The 23,407-nt window shown below is 46.3% G+C and overlaps 1 protein-coding gene across 1 annotated transcript in view; it reads left to right on the top strand.

The window, feature by feature from the left end:
• The window catches only part of GRIN1 (glutamate ionotropic receptor NMDA type subunit 1), a 51,672-nt gene extending 29,509 nt beyond the window's left edge, over positions 1–22,163 (top strand). Inside the window, exons 19-20 of the mRNA XM_088672333.1 lie at positions 124–269; positions 21,381–22,163. Coding sequence (XP_088528459.1) covers positions 124–269; positions 21,381–21,449 — 215 coding nt within the window. The 3' untranslated portion in view covers positions 21,450–22,163. The remainder of the gene's footprint in view (positions 1–123; positions 270–21,380) is intronic.
• The last annotated feature ends 1,244 nt before the right edge of the window (positions 22,164–23,407 follow it).

The raw sequence follows: 23,407 nt of genomic DNA, 5'->3' as shown, positions 1-23,407 counted from the left end.
AACATTAAAATACAATAATCTATTAAACATTAAAAGCTTCCCTAAACTGCAGCTGCATCCTTCCAACACAGTTCTCCGACCATTCTCCCGCCTTCCGTTTCCTTCTCAATATCTTCCTCCCAGGGGTCTTCATGCTGGTGGCCGGAGGGATCGTGGCCGGCATTTTCTTGATCTTCATCGAGATCGCCTACAAGAGGCACAAGGACGCCCGTCGAAAGCAGATGCAGCTGGCCTTCGCGGCGGTCAACGTCTGGCGGAAAAACCTGCAGGTAGGACAGGCCGGTTATGGGGGGAGCAACCCACAGAAACCATCCAGGGGGAAAACAAAACAAACCCAAAACAGGTGGATGTCTTCTAATTTTCTTTCTTTTTTGGACGTTCTTTTCCGTTTCTCATCTCTTCACCCCAACAGTGACTACCGTGCCGAAGGGGAGTAGCGCAGGGGGAAACCCTCTCGGTGGCCTCCACTTACAAAGGGGAGGGGAACTCCGTAAGGGTCACTCCTTCCGGGTGGAGGGTTGGTCTGGATGACCCTTGGGGGACCCACCCCACTCGTCCTGGGAAGGCCTTTGAGTGCCCCTCCCCTCCTCAATGGGGGGGGAATTCCCCAATGGAAATAGGAGTTCTTGTTGTTATACACACCAATAAGAGTCAGACCAAGAACTCAGGTCAACAATACCATTCCATCATGAGAATAATCCCTATTAACAAACCAATTGTGAACATAGAAAACATTTTTTTATTTTTTTATTAAATTGTTTATTTTTTCATATTATACCAATCACCAGCAACCCAGACACAAAGAAAGGTGAACCCCCCCCCCCGGCAGTCGATACATCTGATATACATCAACAGTGTTGTTGTTTAGTCGTTTAGTCGTGTCCGACTCTTCGTGACCCCATGGACCATAGCACGCCAGGCACTCCTGTCTTCCATTGCTTCCCGCAGTTTGGTCAGACTCATGTTGGTAGCTTCGAGAACACTGTCCAACCATCTTGTCCTCTGTCGTCCCCTTCTCCTAGTGCCCTCAATCTTTCCCAACATCAGGGTCTTTTCCAAGGATTCTTCTCTTCTCATGAGGTGGCCAAAGTATAGGAGCCTCAGCTTCACGATCTGTCCTTCCAGTGAGCACTCAGGGCTGATTTCCTTCAGAATGGGTACATCAACAGTAAAACATATTTAAATCTGTCATTTGTACAATTCTCTATATATATTCACATTCCATTAGGTTTATTTAACTTTTAACATTTTAATTACCCCCAAATTGTTGTAAATACACAAATAATTCACCAACTTCTCCAGCCAGTTCTCCTCTTTCTCACTGACCTTAAATCCTTTCATTCTACATATCTTCACCATTAAATATTCTAATATTCTAATATTGTTCTATTTTTTCCTCCATTGGTTCACCTCTATTTTTTCTGCGTTTTCCCACTCACTTGCTATAACCTGTCTGGCTGCAATTACTATCAAATTAACCCATTTACATTCCTCTTTTGTTTTTAGCTCAGTGTTCTCCAGGCTAATAAGAACCATTAATTTAGATATTTCCACTTTCCTTCCCACAATTTTTGATATTTCTATACCTATCTGTTTCCAAAAATTATTAACTAAGGGACAATCCCACCACATGTGACTGTAAGTTCCCATCACTCCACATTTCCTCCAGCAATTTCTACCATTTTTGTACCAGCTTCAACCCCTGCTCCTGGATTATGTGAACACAGAAAACAAAATTACATGCAACCATACAGAGAATAATTGGGAACACGCTGACCTCCTTAAACTTAGCTGACGAAGGCTAAAGACAGTGAAACAGGGTTCTGTCCTGGCTTCTGACTTTGGATAATTGTGGACGCGACTTTATTTTAGAAGACTCTCACATCAAATGCGGTATTGATATATTCTGACTTCAGGTTATTTTGCTCTTTATCTGACTTTCAAAGACTTTTACCCCAAACACCATCTTGTTATTTTGCGTCAAAAGACTCTTTAATGAAACGGGAACCTGAATTATTCAATTAGATACCAGTTTGTAAATATTATTTAAACATTAAGTTTATTAGGGAAATGGTATGGTTGCATGTAATTTTGTTTTCTAATTTTGTGGTATCTGAAGAAGTGTGCATGCACACGAAAGCTCATACCAAAATAAAAACTTAGTTGGTCTTTAAGGTGCTACTGAAGGATTTTTTTTATTTTGTTTTCTATGTTCACAATTGGTTTGTTAATAGGGATTATTCTCATTATTGAATGGTATTGTTAGCCTGAGTTCAAGGAAAATTGGGGTGTCCTATTCAGTCCCCTACAAGGAAAATTGGGGCATCCTATTCAATCCCCTTCAAGGAAAATTGGGACGTCCTATTCAATGGAATAAGGGCGTCCTATTCAATACCCTTCAGGAAAATTGGGACGTTCTATTCAATTCCCTACAGTGGAAATAGGGGTGTCCTGTTCAATCCCCCACAAAGAAAATTGGGACTTCCTATTCAATGGAAAGGGGGCATCCTATTCAATCATCTACAAGGAAAATTGGGACGTCCTATTCAATGGAAAAGGGATGTCCAATTCAATACCTTACAAGGAAAATTGGGACGTCCTATTCAATCCCCTACAAGGAAAATTGGGGCGTCCTATTCAATGGAATGGGATGCAGGTGGCGCTGTGGTCTAAACCACAGAGCCTAGGGCTTGCTGATCAGAAGGTTGGCGTTTTGAATCCCCGTGATAGGGTGAGCTCCCGTTGCTCGGTCCCAGCTCCTGCCCACCTAGCAGGTCGAAAGCACTTCAAAGTGCAAGTAGATCAATAGCTCCTGCTGCAGCGGGAAGGTAAACGGCGTTTCCGTACGCTGATCTGGTTCGCCGCAAGTGGCTTAGTCCTTCTGGCCACATGACCTGGAAGCTGTACACTGGCTCCCTTTGCCAGTAAAGCAAGAAGAGCGCCGCAACCACAAGAGTCATCCGCGACTGGACCTAATGGTCATGGGTCCCTTCACCTTTTATTCAATCCCCTACAAAGAAACGTCTTATTCAATGGAATAGGCGCGTCCCATTCAATCCCCTACATGGAAAATTGGGATGTCCAATTCAATCCCCTACAGTGGAAATTCAGATGTCCTATTCAACAACCTACAATTAAAATTGGCACATCCTATTCAATCCCCTACAGTGGAAAGAGGGGCATCCTATTCAATCCCCTACAAGCAAAATTGGGACATCCTATTCAATCCCCTACAGTGGAAATAGGGGCGTCCTGTTCAATCCCCTACAAAGAAAATTGGGATGTCCTATTCAATCCCCTACAAGGAAAATTGGGACATCTTATTCAATGGAATAGGGGCATCCTATTCAATCCCCTAAAAGCAAAATTGGGAAGTCCTATTCAATGGAAAAGGGGCGTCCCATTAAATCCCCTACAATGGAAATTGGGACGTCCAATTCAATGGAATAGGGGCATCTTATTCAATCCCCTACAAGGAAAATTGTGGTGTCCTATTCAATGGAATAGAGACGTACTATTCAATCCCCTACAAGGAAAATTGGGGCATCCTATTCAATTTGCCTACAAGGAAAATTGGGACGTCCTATTCAATGGAATAGGGGTGTCCTATTAAATACCCTACAGGGGAAATTGGGACATCCTATTCAATCCCCTACAAGGAAAATTGCAGCGTCCCATTCAATGGAATGGGACGCGGGTGGTGCTGTGGTCTAAACCACAGAGCCTAGGGCTTGCCGATCGGAAGGTCGGTGGTTTGAATCCCCGTGATGGGGTGAGCTCCTGTTGCTCGGTCCCAGCTCCTGCCCACCTAGCAGGTCGAAAGCGCTTCAAAGTGCAAGTAGATCAATAGGTCCCACTCTGGCAGGAAGTACATGGCGTTACCGTGCACTGATCTGGTTTGCTGCAAGTGGCTTAGTCCTGCTGGCCACATGACCCGGAAGCTGTATGCTGGCTCCATTGGCCAATAAAGCGAGAAGAGCGCCGCAACCCCAGAGTTGTCCACGACTGGACTAATGGTCAGGGGTCCCTTTACCTTTTATTCAATCCCCACAAGGAAAATTGGAATATATTATTCCCCTACAGTGGAAATTCGGATGTCCTATTCAACACCCTACAATTAAAATTGGGACATCCTATTCAATCCCCTACAGTGGAAATGGGGGGGGGTCCCCATTCAATAACCTACAATGAAAATTGGGGCGTCCTATTCTATTCAATCCCCTACAGTGGAAAGAGGGGTGTCCTATTCAATCCCCTACAGTGGAAAAAGGGGCATCCCATTTAATATCCTACAATGAAAATTGTGGCGTCCTAATCAATTCCCTACAAAGGAATTTGGGGTGTCCTATTCAATCCCCTACAAGGAAAATTGGGACATCTTATTCAATGGAATAGGGGTGTCCTATTCAATCCCCTACAAGCAAAATTGGGACGTCCTATTCAATGGAATAGGGGCATCCTATTCAACCCCCTACAAGGAAAATTGGGACGTCCTATTAAATGGAATATAAGGCATCCCATTCAATCCCCTACAAGGAAAATCGGGGCATCCGATTCAATCCCCTGCAGTGGAAATTGGGATGTCCTGTTCAATCCCCTACAATGGAAATTTGGATGTCCTATTCAATCCCCCAACAAGGAAAATTGGGGTGTCCTATTCAATCCCCTACAGTGGAAATAGGGGCGTTCTATTCAATCCCCTACAAGGAACATTTGGGCGTCCTATTCAATCCCCTACAGTGGAAATTTGGACGTTCTGTTCAATCCCCTACGAGAAAAATTGGGATGTCCTATTCCATACCCTAAAAGTAAAATTGGGATGTCCTATTCAATCGCCTACAGTGGAAATAGGGGTGTCCTATTCAAACTTCTACATGGACAATAGGGGCATCCTATTCAATCCCCTACGAGGAAAATGGGGACGTCCTATTCAGTGGAATAGGGGTGTCCCATTCAATCCCCTACAAGGAAAATTGGGACTTTTATTCAATCCCCTACAGTGGAAATAGGGGCATCCTATTCAATCCCTACAAGAAAAATTGGGATGTCCTATTCAATCCCCTACAATGAATATTGGGACTTGCTATTCAATCCCCTGCAAGGAAAATTGGGACTTCCTATTCAATCCCCTACAAGGAAAATTGGGATTTGTTTTCAATCCCCTGCAAGGAAAATTGGGACGTCTTATTCAATCCCCTACAGTGGAAATTGGGGCATCCTATTCTATCCCCTACAAGGAAAATTGGGACGTCCTATTCACACCCGGCAAGGAAAATTGGGGTGTCCTATTCAATCCCCTGCAAGGAAAATTGGGACGTCCTATTCAATCCCCTGCAAGGAACATTGGGACGTCCTATTCAATCCCCTACAGTGGAAATTCGGACGTCCTGTTCAATCCCCTACAAGGAAAATTGGGATGCCCTATTCAATGGAATAGGGGCATCCTATTCAATCCCCTGCAAGAAAAATTGGGGCGTCCTATTCAATCCCCTACAAGGAAAATTGGGGCGTCTGATTCAATGGAATGGGATGCGGGTGGCCTGGGGTCCAAACCACTGAGCCTAGGGCTTACCGATGGGAAGGTCGGCGGTTCAAATCCCCGCAACGGGGTGAGCTGCCGTTGCTCGGTCCCTGCTCCTGCCCACCTAGCAGTTTGAAAGCGTGTCAAAGTGCAAGTAGATCAATAGCTCCTGCTGCAGCGGGAAGGTAAACAGCGTTTCCTTGCGATGATCTGGTTCGCTGCAAGCGGCTTAGTCCTGCTGACCACATGACCCGAAAGCTGTACGCCAGCTCCCTCAGCCAGTAAAGCGAGAGGAGCGCCATAACCCCAGAGTTGTTCGCGACTGGACCTAATGGTCAGGGGTCCCTTTACCCTATTCAATGAAATAGGGGCGTCCTATTAAATTCCCCACAATGGAAATTCGGACGTCCTCTTCAATCCCCTACAAAGGAAATAGGGCCGTCCCAGGGTCCAATCAGAAACCGGGACAGCTCCTCTCCATCGGGGGCCATCTATCCCTTCGTCCCGCCCCCACCCCGCCCCCCAAGTGAGGCAGGCTTGAATTTTTGCAGGCAACCCCGAGCACAATAGTCACTGCCATTTTTCACTTGCCAACTTTCTAGAGAGGAGAAACCCTTCCCTGGGGTGAAGGCGGGTCCGGTCCAGGGTTTTGGGGGGGGCGAGATATGGGGGGCCAGGATTTTTGGGGGGGTGGCCGTCGGCCGAGCATGCCCCTCCCCCTGCGGCCGACGACCAAGCCGACGCACCGGAGATCCGTTTGACAATGTAAGACTTTTCCGCAGGACGAACCTTCCGGCCACTAGTACAAATGCTAGAAGGTAGGCAAGTGGAAAGATTTCTTTGTTCAATAAATAAAAAAAAAATTAAAAATATACACATCAAAAAATCAAAATATGACCAAAAAAATTATATGTGTGTGTGTATATGTATATATATATATATATATATATATATATATATATATATATATATATATATATATATATATATATGTATATATGTGTGTATATGTGATATGTATATATATATGTATATATATATATATGTATGTATGTATGTGTATATATATATATATATGTATAATATATATATGTATATATATATATACAGGTGTTTCTTTTCAAAGTATTATTTGAAATCATGGGTGGGGTATAAATAATATATTATTATTATTATTATTATTATTATTATTATTATTATTATTTGGTTTCGGTGCCCCTTCCGCCATGGCTTTTTCTGGCGCAACGCCCCGGGAAGCCCCACGCCGCTACCTCTCGATTAATATATGTAAATATATATATATAGATATATAGATATATATATATATGCGGGTATCTACCCGTCTATATATATTTAGATATAGATATAGATGTAAAGCCGGGTGTTTCTTTTACAATTATCCTTTGAAATCATGGGCGGGGTAGAAATAATCTATTATTATTATTATTATTATTTGGTTTCGGTCACCCACCCCCGCCGTGGGTAGCCACCTGCCGATACCTCCGGATCAATATATGTAAATATATATATATATATGTGGGTGGGTGGGTATCTATCAATATATATATTTAGATATAGATATCTCCATCCATTCAATCCTATCGCTGGCTTTTTTTTCCCTGTGCATGCGTGGGTGCGGGGAAGAGGGGGGGAAACGGGGGCGGGAGGAGGATGTGGATCGATATCCGCTCGGCTCCCCCAACCCCGGACGCGGAGGAGCCAGACCTGGTCTCTCCCCCCCCAAAAAAACCAAATCCAATGGTGTTTGGGGCAGGGTGGGGTGGGGTCAGAAACGGAGTCCTCCAAGGGGATTTCAGATCGGGGGCCCTCCAGATCGTAAGTCATCCAAAGACACTAAAAAAACAACAACCCCGAAACCAGGTCTGGTTGCCTCCCGGCCAACCGCTCCCCTCAATTTCCTCCCCTTTTAACCCCTCGTTCACCGCCCACCCGCCCCTGAACCTCTCGCCCCAGCTTTGCTTCTCCCCTCCCCCCTTGAATCCCACCCCCTCTTTGATATTTCCGCTTGGGGTCATCGCGTCCCCCCCCATCCCCTTCCCTCCGGAAAGCAGCCCCCGCCAGTTTCGGGAGAACCCCGCTAAGGTGACCAGACCCCATCGGAAACCCGTCGGGGTTGAAAAAAAATAAGAATAATCTGGTAACCTTACTCTATCCTTCTTAATTCTTTTTTAATTCTGGTTTTTCTTTCTTTTCTTTAAATTCTGATTCCCTCCCCCCATTTTCTCCCCCCTTTAACATACAATGACCTCCCTTCTCTTTCAATGCAGTCTTCTCTCTCCCTCCTGGCCGTAGGATTCACCTTGAGAAAAGGCCCCAATATTTTTTATGTAGTGGTAGGTGAAAAGTGTCTCTCTCTCTAGAAGCTGGAAGGAAAGGGGTGCGAGCAGCTGGCAGGGACCCCCCACAAATAGGGTGGGCCCCACCTCCTCTTCAAACTCCCAAGAGTTACTGCAGGAACCCCAATGTTGCTCATACCTGCACCCGCCCCAGTCCTGCAAAGGGGTCCACCCCACATACAAGGTCCTCACGTACAGTTGCCATCGGAACAATCCTGAATTGGGCAATCAAAACCAAAGGAACAGGAGGAGCTCCTACCTTTCCCTTTGATGGTCCTCCCATGAAATTATGGACCTGCTACCACCCTCCCATGAAATTATTGACCTCCTACCACCTGTTTTGACGTTCCTCCCCTGAAAAGATGGGCGTCCTATCCTCCTCTCCGACCGATGCTTGGAGTGCTTCCAACGCCATCTTTGAGACCCAAGAAGCCCCCAAAGTTGCCCTCTCAGCGGAAATCTGCCTGCTTGGCCCCGGGGATGGGATGGTTTTGAGGGCAACTGTACGTACTCTCTGACATTTATCCGGGGTGGTGGTGGAAGAGGAACGTCCGTTTCCACCCCCTTCCATGAAAAGAGGGACTTCTGATTCCATTCCAAGAGGGGTGTCCTCTTCCACCCCGCCCCATGGAAACTGGGTACACCCTCCGATGTCCTCCCCGTGAAAAGGACAGTGGATCTGCTCAGAGTCTGGACCGCCCCAACCCCATAGGGTCGCTCGGAGGGTCATCGCTCATCAGAGCGGCCTCTCTGGAGTTCAGCCGCCCCGTAGGGCAGGAGGAGGACAAGGTGAGGAAGGCGGTCCAGGAATGCGAGGCGCAGGGCGGTGCCGGTGTAAGATGTAGAGGCCCAAGCCACCGGCCGGTGATCTAATCGCTTATATACATGTTCGTTTTAGGATAGAAAAAGTGCTAGAGCAGAGCCAGACCCTAAAAAGAAAGCCACATTTAGGTCCATCACAGCCTCCCTGGCCTCCAGCTTCAAGAGACGTAGGTCCTCCAAAGACACGGTAAGAAGAAGACAAACGGTTATGCCCTCCTTCTCTCTCTCTCTCTCTCTCTCTCCTGCCATCCCATCAACCCGCCCCATCCCATAGCTGCCATGGCCACATGTCCGTCCAAGGTCGGCCGTTCCGTCCTCCGTCAATCCGTCTCCACTGTCTGTCCCAAAGATCTAGGGCTTCCTCTTCTTCCTGGCAGCGACTTTCCCCCCTCCGTGGTTTGTTTTCCTTTCTGTTTCGACCCAGATTTTTCTTTTTTCTTTTCCCTTTCATTCCTTTGGGAACCGGTCCTCCCTGTCCTGATTCCCACCAGCAAACCAGTACGCCCTGCTGTTTTTCTCTCGTCCACCCCCTGCCCCACCGTGTCCCTCTACCTGTGGTCATTGTATGGCTCCGCAAGCGGCCACCGCCGGGACTTCCTGCCCTCCCCCACATACACACCGTCCTCCCCCGCTGCACTTCCTGTGGGATTTGGGCCTCGCCCAGCACCGTGTCTCTTGTCACCTTCTGTACCTGTGCTTTTTCGTCCGTGGCTTCCTTGGAAACAATGAACCAGGGAGAGGCGGGGGGAGGGGTGCCAACACTTCTCCTGTGAAAATAGGGACATCCTGTCGCCCACTCTGGCATTGACCTGAAGGAAATGGGGACATTCCCTTCCAGGGGTTGACAAACCAAGCCCCCCCCCCCAATCCGGATCAGACCCAGCTGGGTCCTCAATCTGGCCAGAACCCAAGATTATCAGCAACAGCAATGGGACTCAGCCGCTCAAAGGCCGTGCCCAGTTTGCCCCAGTGGTGTTGGATGGGCAGGGATGCCCTGCGCTGTGATCCAGGCGTGGCGTTTGATTGGCCAAACTGCCGCCTCTTGGCCCCTTCCTCCCGCTCCTGCCGCCCTGGCACTCCTAGGGTAAGGTTGCCAGATGTCCCCATTTCCTGGGGACAGTCCCTGTGCAAAATCCGTTGAGATTGAAAAGCAACCCCGGATCCAGTGACCTTATTATGGGCCAGGGACAAGCTTGCTCTGCCTACTCGCGAGAAGAAGAAGCAGCGGTGGTGGCAGCAGCCCTTAGGAAGGAAAGCGCAGCAGCTGGAGCTGGGGCTGGGGTGGGTGGGGAGGAGGACTCTTTGACCCCCTCGCCTCTTCTTCCAGTTCTCTCCCCCCAGGTCCCGCTTCTCCAGCCTGCCACAAGGTCTGAGGGAGAGTGGACCAGCCCGCTGCTAGGAAAATGGCCGTCCCCTGTCCTATTCCAGAGCCTAGAGCTTGCCGATCAGAAAGTCGGCAGTTCGAATCCCCACGACGCGGTGAGCTCCCATTGCTCGGTCCCAGCTCCTGCCAACCTAGCAGTTCGAAAGCATGTCAAAGTGCAAGTAGATAAATAGGAACGGCTCCAGCGGGAAGGTAAATGGCGTTTCCGTGTGCTGCTCTGCTTCGCCAGAAGTGGCTTTGTCATGCTGGCCACATGACCCGGAAGCTGTACGCCGACTCCCTCAGCCAATAACGCGAGATGAGTGCCACAACCCCACAGTCATTTACCTTTACCGTCCCCTCTGACATTTCCCCCATGAAAATATGGATGTCCTATTCCATACCTGCCAACATTTCTCCCAGGAAAATATGGACGTCCTATTACATACCTGCCAACTTTTCTCCCATGAATATACGGGATGAACCCTGGACCCAATTAGAAACCGCCATGGCTTCTTCAGATCTTGGGCCGCCCCTGCAGAATAGGGACCTGGGGCTCGCTGCTCCGTTAGGATCCTTCATCGCAAGCGATTGATAGGCTGGGAAAGAGGTCAAGGAGGGACAACCTGAACTTCCGAAATCGGCAGGTTTTTCCTGCTGTTTTCCTATGTGCGGGCAGTTCCCCAGCCAGATTTGGGGGAGGGGGGTATTTATTGTTATTATTACTGCTACTATTACTACTACTACTACTTAATTAATTCTTATTACATTATTTATTTATTATCATGATTGTTATCATTTATCATTTATATTTAGCATTATCATCAGGTAGATAGCCATGTTGGTCTGAAGCATTAGAAATATAATAATGATAGTAAGAATATGAATATGAATAATATGAATTCATATAAATATCATCATCATCAGGTAGGTAGTCGTGTTGGTCTGACAAAGTAGAAATATAATAATAATAGTAATAATAATAGTAATATTTATATACATGTATCATCATCATCATCATTGTCATTATTATCATCAGGTAGATAGCCGTGTTGGTCTGACGCAGTAGAAATATAATAATAATAATAATAACAACAACAACAACAACAACAACAACAACAACAACAACAACAACAACAACAACATATTATCACCATCACCACCACAATTATTGTTGCCAAAGAGGCATAAAAATCCCCTCCCACATTTCCAGATGAAAAAACAGGTGATCTACGACCTCCTTCGGCGTTTATCCCATGGAAATACGTACTTCCGACCGTTCCTTCCTTCCGACATTTCCCACGTGACAATAGGGTTGTCCTCTTGGATTCCAGATTTGGACTATAAAGAAGACATAAAATCCCCACGGAAACATTTGACTGGGACTTCAACTCACTTGCAGAATGAATCAGGGGCTGCGGAAAATCATGAAGGACGTAGTAATTATAATAATAACAACAATAACAATAATAATGATAACAACTTTTATTTATTTATTTATTTATTTATTTATTTATTTATTTGTACCCCGCCCATCTGGCTGGGTCTGCCGAGCCACTCTGGGCGGCTTCCAACAAAGATTAAAATACATTAAAATGTCGCACATAAAAAAACATCCCTAAACAGGATGTATTAGAAAACACAGGAAGGAAGTGAAAGGCTTCTGGGAAATGATTTAGAAGGAGATGAAAAAGATATTGAAATCATATGTATGTATGTATAACAGAAGCATTTTTTACTTGGCATTGTAGCCGCTGACATTAAAGGACACGAAGGATAATTGTAATCTTTTGAAATGCAGTAGAACTTTGAGATGATTAGGATTCCCTCCAATCTCGAAGCATGGGAAGTCACCTAAAAAAATCACAATAATTTACAATTAGGCATAATATTGGGATTCGTTGGATTCTTGGATAATTTGTAGAATTTGGAATATATCATTTGGTTGGATTGGAAATTTTTAACAACAACACCAGCAACAAGTTGTTGTTGTTGTTGTTGTTGTTGTTGTTGTTGTTGTTGTTGTTGTATACCCCGCCCTCCCTGGCAAAAACCGGGCCCAGGGCGCCTAACACTATTTTAAAAAGAAAAAGGAAATAGGGACATCCCTGCGACGCGGTGAGCTCCCGTTGCTTGGTCCCAGCTCCTGCCCACCTAGCAGTTCGAAAGCACATCAAAGTGCAAGTAGATAAATAGGTACCGCTCCGGCGGGAAGGTAAACGGCGTTTCCGTGCGCTGCTCTGCTTCGCCAGAAGCGGCTTTGTCATGCTGGCCACATGACCCGGAAGCTGTAACGCCGGCTCCCTCAGCCAATAAAGCGAGATGAGCGCCACAACCCCACAGTCATTTACCTTTACCCTCTGACATTTTCCCCATGGAAATATGGATGTCCTATTCCATACCTGCCAACATTTCTCCCAGGAAAATATGGACTTCCTATTCCATACCTGTCAACATTTATCCCAGGAAAATATGGACTTCCTATTCCATACCTGCCAACTTTTCTCCCATGAAAATACGGATGTCCTTAGCAAAAGCGGGATGAACCCTGGACCCAATTTGAAACCACCATGGCTTCTTCAGATCTTGGGCCGCCCCTGCAGAATAGGGACCTGGGGCTCGCTGCTCCGTTAGGATCCTTCATCCCAAGCGATTGATAGGCTGGGAAGGAGGTCAAGGAGGGACAACCTGAACTTCCGAAATCGGCAGGTTTTTCCTGCTGTTTTCCTATGTGCGGGCAGTTCCCCAGCCAGATGGGGGGGATTTATTATTATTATTATTATTATTATTATTATTATTGCTATTACTATTATTATTATTATTATTACTACTACTGAATTAATTCTTATTACATTATTTATTTATTTATTATGATTATTATCATTTTTCATTTATCTTTATAATTATCATCAGGTAGATAGCCATGTTGGTCTGAAGCATTAGAAATATAATAATGATAATAAGAATAAGAATAAGAAATCTGAATAATATGAATTTATATAAATATCATCATCAGGTTGGGTTGCTGTGCGTAAGAGAAACCTGGTGGACAAGCAGTGGCAAGGACAGGCCCATCTGTGTCGTCCAACCAAGTCTCTGTCACACATGCCAGGTCAAATCCTCCATCCACAATCAGGTCGTGGATGGCAGTGGTTTTGTTCATCATTGACCTGGCATTACACAGCAACACTTTCAGGTCATGTGGGTTTCCCTTGCTGATTCCAGTATCCTTCTGGTCAGGACCAGACCTGGAGGCAGGGATAGTCCTCAAACAACGACTAAACCTGCCTCCTCGGTAATGACATGGTCTGGTCTTAGCGTAACTCCTCCTCCTGCCCGTGATCACTGAGATCCCAATACACCCCCCCCCGTGGAACCTGCCCCATTCCCAGGCAGCGCCAACCCTATCCCCCTAAAAAGCAAAATACAAACCATACAGTAACTTAACAAAAGAATAAAAATAGAAACAAGACAAGAAATAATTATACTAAAATTAAACTACTCCCTACCCCAACAAAACATTTGCCCCAGCCCAAACAGAAATAAATAATAATATAATATCACAAAAAACCCCACCCTTCAAGGTGCAACAGATTAAAACACAAAAGGCATTTAAAAGCATTTGGTTTGATTGGAATTTTTTAACAACAACAATAATAACGATAATGATGATGACAATGATAATAATAAAATATAAATAGTAATAAAAATAAACAATAAATAAATAAATAATATTTTATTTATACCCCGCCCGCCCTGGCCAAAACTGGGCTCAGGGCAGCTAACACTATTTTTAAAAAGAAAAAGAAAATAGGGACATCCTATCATCCTATCATCCCCTCAGACATTTCTCCCATGGAAGTCCCAGCTGGTTCAGCAGCAGTCCTTAAAACAGGTTGTTTATTATTATTTATTTATTTATTTATTTATTTATACCCCGCCCTTGGCTTCCCCAGCCACTCTGGGCGGCTTCCAATGAAATATTAGAATTCAGTAGTCCATGAAACATTAAAAGCTTCCCTAAACAGGTTGAAGGCTATTATTATTATTATTATTATTATTATTATTATTATTATTATTACCAGTCTACTAAATGTTGAAGATAGACATTTCCAAGTACTATCTAAACCCACCTTGTTGTTGGACTACAACTCCCATTATGGCTCACTGCTGGTCCAGACTGGAAATTACTAGATTTCTCAAACTTCCTCCCCAAAGAGACCACAAATCCCATCACATTTTAATCAATGTTTTATATTTGCTGTTAGCCGCCCTGAGCCCGGTTTTTAAACCAGGAAGGGTGGGGTATAAAAATTATTATTATCATCATCATCATCATCATATTTGTAGTAGTAGTAGCCCATAAATCCAGACCATAAAGGGAGAAAACATAGTAATACTAATACTACTAATAATAATAATAATACCTTGTTTCCTTAAAAATAAGACATACCCATAAAATAACCCATAGCAGAAATTCTAAGCATTTGCACAATATAAGCCATACCCTGAAAATAAGACATAGTGATAGGTGCAGTTCTGAAGGGCGCCGAGGAAGAGGCAAGGCTGGACATGTAATAAAAATAAGACATCCCCTGAAAATAAGCCATAGTGTGTCTTCTTGAGGAAAAATAAATATAAGACAGTGTCTTATTTTGGGGGGAAACACGGTAGTAGCAGTAGTAGTGGCCCATCTAACCAGAATATAAAGGGAGTAAACACAAATAAAAAGCAGTTTGAAATAATGTCAACACATTCCCATCCCCTTCTTATTTATTTTTATTTATTTTAAAGACATTTTCCAATTTTCTTGTCCGTTTCCCATGACAAGTTCTTCCTCGTTGGACGTCCCAAGCCATCACTCCACGTCCGTCCGTCCGTACGTCCGTCCGTCCGTCCGTCCATTCATTCCTCCCTCCCATCCATTCTGCTGAATGTCCGTCCATTCATTCCTCCCTCCCATCCATTCTGCTGAATATCTGTCCCTTTATTCCTTCCTCGCATCCATTCTCATATATGCAGATAACACAACCCTGATGGCAGAAAGTGAGGAGAATTAAAGAACCTTTTAATGAGGGTGAAAGAGGAGAGCGCAAAATACGGTCTGAAGCTCAACATCAAAAAAACCAAGATCATGGCCACTGGTCCCATCACCTCCTGGCAAATAGAAGGGGAAGAAATGAAGGTAGTGAGAGATTTCACTTTCTTGGGCTCCATGATCACGGCAGATGGTGACAGCAGTCCCGAAATTAAAAGACACCTGCTCCTTGGGAGAAAAGCAATGACAAACCTAGACAGGATCTTCAAAAGCAGAGACCTCACATTGCCAACAAAGGTCCGTCTAGTTCAAGCTATGGTTTTCCCAGTAGTGATGTATGGAAGTGAGAGCTGGACCATCAAGAAGGCTGATCGCTGAAGAATGGATGCTTTTGAATTCTAGTGCTGGAGGAGACTCTTGAGAGTCCCATGGACTGCAAGAAGATCCAACCGATCCATTCTGAAGGAAATCAGCCCTGAATGCTCACTGGAAGGACATATCCTGAAGCTGAGGCTCCAAGACTTTGGCCACCTCATCAGAAGAGAAGACTCCCTGGAAAAGACCCTGATGTTGGGAAAGATGGAGGGCACAAGGAGAAGGGGACAACAGAGGACGAGGTGGTGGGGCAGTGCTCTTGAAGCTACCAACATGAGTCTGACCAAACTGCGGGAGGCAGTGGAAGACAGGAGGACCTGGTGTGCTCTGGTCCAGGGGGTCACAAAGAGTCGGACATGACCAAACGACTAAACAACAACAATCAATCAATCCCGTTATTCCTTCCTCCCATCCATTCTGCAGAATATACATCCATTTATTACTCCCTCCCATCCATTCTGCCAAATATCCGGCGATTCATTCCACCCCCCCATCCATTCTGCCGAATATCCATCCCTTTGCGTGTGGAGACCTTTTAACCACCCCCCGAAATAAATCCAGACCAGGCTCAAATCTTTGGTTTGGTTTTTGGCGGAATTGAGGCCAGCACTTGATGATGACAATCAAGTGAGTGGTTGCATAGGCTCTGGTTCGACTAGCTCCCTGCACCCTTGCAGGCGGCGCTGACCCAGGGCTCCAACCATAGGTCAGCCTCAAGTGAACACCTGGGATGGTGGCAAGCAGGGGGGTCTGCTAGGCCTCCACCCACATGTCCCCTGGACTCAGGTTCAGAGCACAACCCCTCACAGGGTTGACCAACCATGAGTCCGTGGATTCCTTTTAGAGGAATACCCAAGGCATAGGGATGGCTAGGCATCCTGCCACCCCTATCCTCCTGAACCAGAGCCTATCCACAACCTTCCAAGCTGTGACAATTTGCTACGCAGCAGGTGAAACCCAAATGGCACCAGCCAATCCGCCAAGTGGGGGGAATACCTGCCGTGCCCCTGTCCCAACGGCAGGCGACACATGGCAGTGTAGCAAGGTCAAGTGTGCAAGCCCTCAAATTAGGGAGAGCTGGGCGGGTCTTCCGATGCACTGAGCCCGAAGAAGAAGCTCAGGGGCATGGGCATGGGCTTCAATAGAGGTCCCTTGATCGCTTTGACTGGCGTCCCTCTGGCCCAATTGCCCCCCAGATCGAGGGAGTGGTGGCTATCCAGATGTGCCCACCCACAACACAGGGTCTGGTTGCCAGGTTGCACCGCAACATGTGCCCTCTTGTTAGGGAGGACCCGATTTATTCCTTCCTCCCATCCGTTCTTCTGAATAGCCATCCCTTTATTCCCCCCTCCCATCCATTCTGCCGAATATTCATCCCTTTATTCCTCCCTACCATCCATTCTGCCAAATATCTGTCCATTCATTCCTCCCTCCCATCCCTTCTGCCGAATATCCGTCCATTAATTCCTCCATTTATTCCACCCATTTATTCCATATTCCATTTATTCCTCCATTTATTCCACTCATTTATTCCAGATTCCACCCGTTGCTTCCCCCATTGCTCTTTGGTTGGGAATTTCTCTTTCATTCAATCTTCCGGCCTATGCAGTTGCAATCCAAATGGTTTGATCCCCATCGTGAGTCATATTCGCTCTTGACATTTGCAGAATTCATGCTCTTTCCAAGGAGCAGGTTGCACAAAAGCAATCTGTCCAAATTATTCCCTTGCAAAACCAGTTTCTGATCCAAATTTGCAGAATTCCCGCTGTTTCCAAGGAGAAGATTGCACAAAAGCAATGTGTTCAAATGATACCACCCAATTTTATTTAATTTCAAGATATTTCCCCAATGGCACATCATCATTTCCAGCACGGTCACCACACGTGCGAGAAAGTTCCCTCTCCCTCTCAAAACTCCCGGCACATTTTTTTACCCTCTATTATGCATGTTTGTGAGTTCAACCGCATTGCCCCCCTTTTGCATCTTTCTAAACGTCCCAGATGTTGAAAGGTCCATCTGGGGCAAAAGCCAAATTCTTGGCCATCTTTGAATTCTTATTTTTCGTCTCTTTTTTTCTTTTCTCCCCCAAAAGGACATCTGTCACTAGATATTGGGCGGGTGCTCTTCCCAAAGGGAAAAGGTCTCTGCCAGAAAAGATAGCTTCGCCCATTCCAAACTTCCCCCTCATGACTCTCAATTCATTCCTCCCTTTCGTAACTGCAGGAATTTATTAAAAATGTCTCCTCTCCAGTGGTGGGCATTTGCATAGCCTCCGGTGATTCTCCCATGGAAATAGGATGTCCTATTCTATCCTCTCTGACATTTATCCGGTGAAAATAGGGACGTCCGATTCCATCCCCTCCAACATTTTTTCTGATGAAAATAGGGACTTCCTATTCCACTCCCTCCGACATTTCTCCCATGGAAATAGGGACGTCCGATTCCATCCCCTCCGACGTTTCTTCCATGGAAATAGGGACGTCCGATTTCATCCCCTCTGACATTTATCCGATGAAAATACAGAAGGGACATCCAATCCACCCCCTCCAACGTTTTTGCGATGGAGCTAGGGAACTCCTATTCCATCCCCTCCAGCGTTTATGTGATGAAGATAGGGACGTCCCATGGAACAGCGGGACCTTCTGGGATCCCGGCGTCAAATTGGGGTGGATTCTGTCTATCCTGGGAGAGAGGGGCGCTCGGAGGGTCTGCTTCCCATTCTAGGCATTCCAGCATGGAGGGCGGTGGGAGGAGGAGGAGGAGGAAATGCAGCCGGGCGGCGTTCAGCTTTTCCGGGGTGGTGGTGGTGGTGTCTCCTGGGCTTCGGTGCCAGGTTCGAAGCTGGCTTTCAATGTAATAGACCATCCCTTTGATGCGCCTGCTCCCTACAGACGGCCCCGCGATGCCACCACGCCCAGAGTCCGTGAGCTGCAGATAAAGCCCTGTAGAGAATCCCCGCCTTCAGGAGCTGATCGGCACAGGGTGGGCTCTTGTCGTGAATGTTGATGCACTTTTGTCCTGTATCCAAAGTCCTGTATGGTATTGTGATGCTGCTGCTGGTGGTGGTGGTGGGGACCAGTTGTCCCATTCTGGGATGTCCCAGGAAAGGACAGGGGGAGATAGGTAGGGTGGCCGCCTTGGAAAAAGCAACTTATTTTTGAGCCAAGTTGCCGAGCTTTTTCTCGGAGGGAAACGGGGAGTTTCTCAGCAGCCGTGAAGGGAAAGTCGTCGACGTATTTCGTAGAGAATTGACCCAAAGTCTATTGATTTCTAAGGGGATTTGCTCAAAATCGGCAAGGTATTGAAGTTGCCAGGCAATTTTGAAGGGAATTCGCCCAAAATCGGCAAGGTATTGAAGTTGCCAGGTGATTTCGAAGGGAATCTGCCCCAAATTGCCAAGCTATCAAAGTAGGGTTGCCGTATTGGGGGAAAAGTGACAAAGGAGCTTCTTTTTCCTTAGGGGGGGAAATTTGAAGTTTCTGAGCTATTCTTAAGGGAATTCGCCTAAAGTCGCCGAGGTACTGAAGTTGCTGAGCGATGTACAAGGGAATTCAGACAAAACTGTCCAGGTATCAAAGTTGCCCTAAGGCAATCTGCCCAGAGATCGACACTTCCGACGTACGCCTGGCTTTTCCCGGACATTTCCGCAATTTCCCCCGGACGCTATTTTTTACGGATCAATCCGGGAAATCCTGGGCGTAAGGGAAGCCGACAAAACCCAACTCCATCTGCTGTGAGAGAATACGATACGCCGAACGTTGAGAGAGAGAGAGATGTGAGGAAAGCTAGCCGGATGGACAGGCTATAAAGCAACGCACAGCATCTGAGCCTCAAGACATTCAGAAAAAAAAAATATTTATTGAATTTATATACTGCCCTATACCCTGGGTGTCTCAGGACAGGTTCACAGAAAAAAATCAATATATAAAACCACAAAATACATAATAGAAATAAAAAACAACCACACAATAGCCCCACTACCACATATATACAGCCGTGCAAGTTTCTTATCTATTTATTTATTTATTTATTGGCCAAAGAGGGCAGGGTATAAATAAAATTTTGATTATTATTATTATTATTATTAATGAGATGAGAGTTCAATCGTTCAGCTAGGGAGTTTTTAAAAAAGGACACAGAGAACTCCGGATATATACATATTAACACTATGCTATACTATATATATGCATATAGTATATATATATATGGGGTGCGGGCGGCGCTGTTGGTTAAACCACAGAGCCCCTAGCGCTTGCCGATCAGGAGGTCGGCGGTTCAAATCCCCACGACGGGGTGAGCTCCTATTCCTCGGTCCCAGCTCCTGCCAACCTGCAGTCCAAAAACACGTCAAAGTGCAAGTAGATAAATAGGTACCGCTCTGGCGGGAAGGTAAATGGTGTTTCCATGTGCTGCTCTGGTTCGGCTCCATCGGCCAGTAAAACAAGATGAGCGCCGCAACATCAGAGTCATCTGCGACTGGACCTAATGGTCAGGGGTCCCTTTACCTTTTTTTAAATTCTATCTACTGTAATACACAGAGGACTCCAGATATATACATATTAATAATAATATATATATATAAAGGTAAAGGGCCCCCTGACCATCAGGTCCAGTCGTGTCCGACTCTGGGGTTGCAGTGCTCATCTCGCTCTATAGGCTGAGGGAGCCGGTGTTTGTCCGCAGACAGCTTCTGGGTCATGTGGCCAGCATGACAAAGCTGCTTCTGGCGAACCAGAGCAGCGCACGGAAACGCCGTTTACCTTCCCGCCGGACCGGTCCCTATTTATCTACTTGCACTTTGATGTGCTTTCGAACTGCTAGGTGGGCAGGAGCTCACCCCGTTGCAGGGATTCGAAACGCCGACCTTCTGATCAGCAAGCCCTAGACTCTGTGGTTTAACCCACAGCGCCACCTGGGTCATTAATATAATATAATATAATATAATATAATATAATATAATATAATATAATATAATATAATATAATATAATATAATGAATATAATATATGGTCATACTCATAATTGTGTCAGCATATCGAGACATCAGTTCTTTGCGTTACTCCGCTCTCGAGCTGTTCCACGAATCAGAAAGAGGCATTGGGTGTCTCATTCTGCTCTCACAGCAGACGGATTGGCGCTGGGTTCAACCCTGTTCCCTGCACCCTGCATCTTCATCGGAAACAGAGCCCCTCAAGAGGAGGTGCAAGCCACCTTGGGGGGAAAGTGACTTTTTTTTAGCCAAGTTGCTGAGCTTTTTCTCGGAGGGAAGACTGGAAAGTTTCTCAGTGACTGGAGGGAAAGTTGTCAATGTATCTCGAAGGAAATTGACCCAAATGTGTCGAGGTTATCGAAGTTGCCGAGCGATTTCGAAGGGGGTTTGCCCCCAAAATTGCCGAGGTGTCGAAGCTGCCAGGTAATTTCAAAGGGCGTCCGCCCAAAATGGCTGAGTTGGCGGGTGCTGCTTTCCGGGGGAGGCGCTGTGCTGCGTGGGGGGCCCTGCTCCATGAGGCTGCCGCCCGGGGGAGATCCCTGAGGGACGATGCGCTCCAACCGGGAAGGGGCTGAGCCGAATGGAAACGGGGGGGGACGGGGAGACAGGTCAGGGTTCCTAAAATTGGTAGGGTGGCCCTATGTCAGGGTCCCTAAAATGGGCAGGGTGGCTCCATGTCAGGGTCCCTAAAACGAGTAGGGTGCCCCTATGTCAGGGTTCCTAAAACAGGTAAGGGGGCCTTATGTTTATGTTGACAGCCATGAACGCATCTCGGTTCGGGGAGGCGCAGCATCATCCCTGAGCGGTTTCCCGTCGGGGGTGGGGGCGGCATGCGGTGGCGTGTGTCTCGGCCACGCTGGCCCACCTCTGCCTAACCGCCGCCCCCCATGTCTTGTCTTTTGTCTCCCCTGCAGCAGTACCACCCCACCGACCTCGCAGGGCAGCTCAACCTCTCGGACCCCTCGGTCAGCACTGTGGTGTGAGGGCCACCAGCTCGGGAAGGGGCGGGGCGGCGGAGGCTTGGGGGTCCGCCCCCCGCACCGCTTCTTTCCTGCCCACCCCCTCTCGGACTACCCCGGGGGCCTCGGAATGGACCAGTTCTTCTTCTTTTTCTTCTCACACGGACCTCCCTTGGGGACTGGCGCAAAGGAGTTGGCCCCGCCCACTGCACCGCGGACGGAGACCTGGCTCCTGTATGCCTCCGGCACCCGGGGCCCATTTCCTGCCACCCCTTGGAAGGACGATCTCCCGGGGAAAAAATCCCGTCTGTGGACGTTGCTCCTCTTCCGGTTGTCCACGTTGGGGCTTGCTCGATTGGAGGGGGCATCTTCCTTCCCTCCTTCCCTCCTTTCCTTTGTCCCTCTCTGCCATTCTCTTCCCTCCCTCCCTCCTTCTCCTTCCTTCCTTGCTTCCTTTGTCCCCCTCTCCCTTTCTCCTCCCTCCCTCCCTCCCTCCCTCCCTTTCCTTCCTTCCTTCCTTCCTTCTCCCATTTGGTAAGGACATATTTTCAGGAGAGTCAGGCAAGGGACCAAAAGGAAGGCGGAGGGAGACGTTCCAACATTTCCACCCCCTGCAAGGAAAACTGGGACTTCCTGTTCCATCCCCCTTCTGTTCTGGCCCTTTCTGGGATCCTGTTCAAATATCCGTTTCCACTCTGAATATTTCCCTTTTAATAAAAAACCTTTCCAGGGATTCTCAACCACTCGTTCCCTGCTTCCTGCCATTTCCCCAACATTCCTGCTTATTCCCATGGATCCAGTGAGCTGACTTCGTCCCTTCTTAGAGATCCATTCCTCCACTGACCTTCCCTTTATTTTATATTCTGCTGTCGGAAACCCAGCCAGATGGGTGGAGTATAAAATTATTATTATTATTATTATTATTATTATTATTATTATTATTGATACTGATATTATTGTTGATATTATTAATACTATTATTGTTGTTGTTATTGTTATTATTATTTTCCCGAATCCTGCTAGCATTTTCCCTGGTCTGAAATCATTTCCTACACATTTATCTCACATCTGGAATTGTGGGCTGGAATTTGGGCATCTCTTCCCGAGGATTCTGTGGATTTTCTGTACGATGATTATGACAATAAAATGTGCCGTTCCAAACATTCGTCCAGCGCTTCCCTGGGTTCCTCTGTACATATTTGCCATGTGGTTGGGTAGGTGGGTGGGTGTGGGTGTGGGTGTTGTTGTTGTTGGTTTTTTGCAGGATTTTTCATTTATTTTATTGTTACTTTTCAAATGCTCACTGGAAGGACAGATTGTGAAGCTGAGGCTCCAATACTTTGGCCACCTCATGAGAAGAGAATAATCCTTGGAAAAGACCCTGATGTTGGGAAAGATTGAGGGCACTAGGAGAAGGGGAAGACAGGACGAGATGGTTGGACAGTGTTCTCGAAGCTACGAACATGAGTTTGACCAAACTGCGGGAGGCAGTGCAAGACAGGAGTGCCTGGCGTGCTATGGTCCATGGGGTCACGAAGAGTCGGACACGACTAAACGACTAAACAACACTTTTCAAATGGATACATTTCCCATTAGTTTCACAATCCATTGAACATTGCAAAAAATGAATTTGGATAGGCGGAAGATATTAGGAAATAAATTTATGGATCCACAGAAAAAGGGGAAGGGAGTAGATAGATGAAGTAGATAATTATATGAGCAAGTGAAATGAATTTAAATTTATTTCCTAATATCTTCCGCCCCTCCAAATTCATTTCACTTGCATCTAATTATCTACTTCATCTAATAATCTATTTCATCTAATAAACTACTTCATCTACTTCCTTCTCCCTCTTTCTGCAGTTCCGTAAATTTATTTCCTAATATCGTCCGCCTATCCAAATTCATTTCACTTGCTCATCTAGTTATCTACTTCATCTAATAATCTAATTAGCCGATTATCTACTTCCTTCCCCCTCTTT

This window comes from Zootoca vivipara, chromosome 6 (assembly GCF_965207765.1).
Source record: "Zootoca vivipara chromosome 6, rZooViv2.hap1.1, whole genome shotgun sequence".
Lineage (NCBI taxonomy): Eukaryota > Metazoa > Chordata > Lepidosauria > Squamata > Lacertidae > Zootoca > Zootoca vivipara.
The sequence above is the reverse complement of the archived record's forward strand: the minus strand, read 5'-3'. Positions and strand labels throughout refer to the sequence as shown.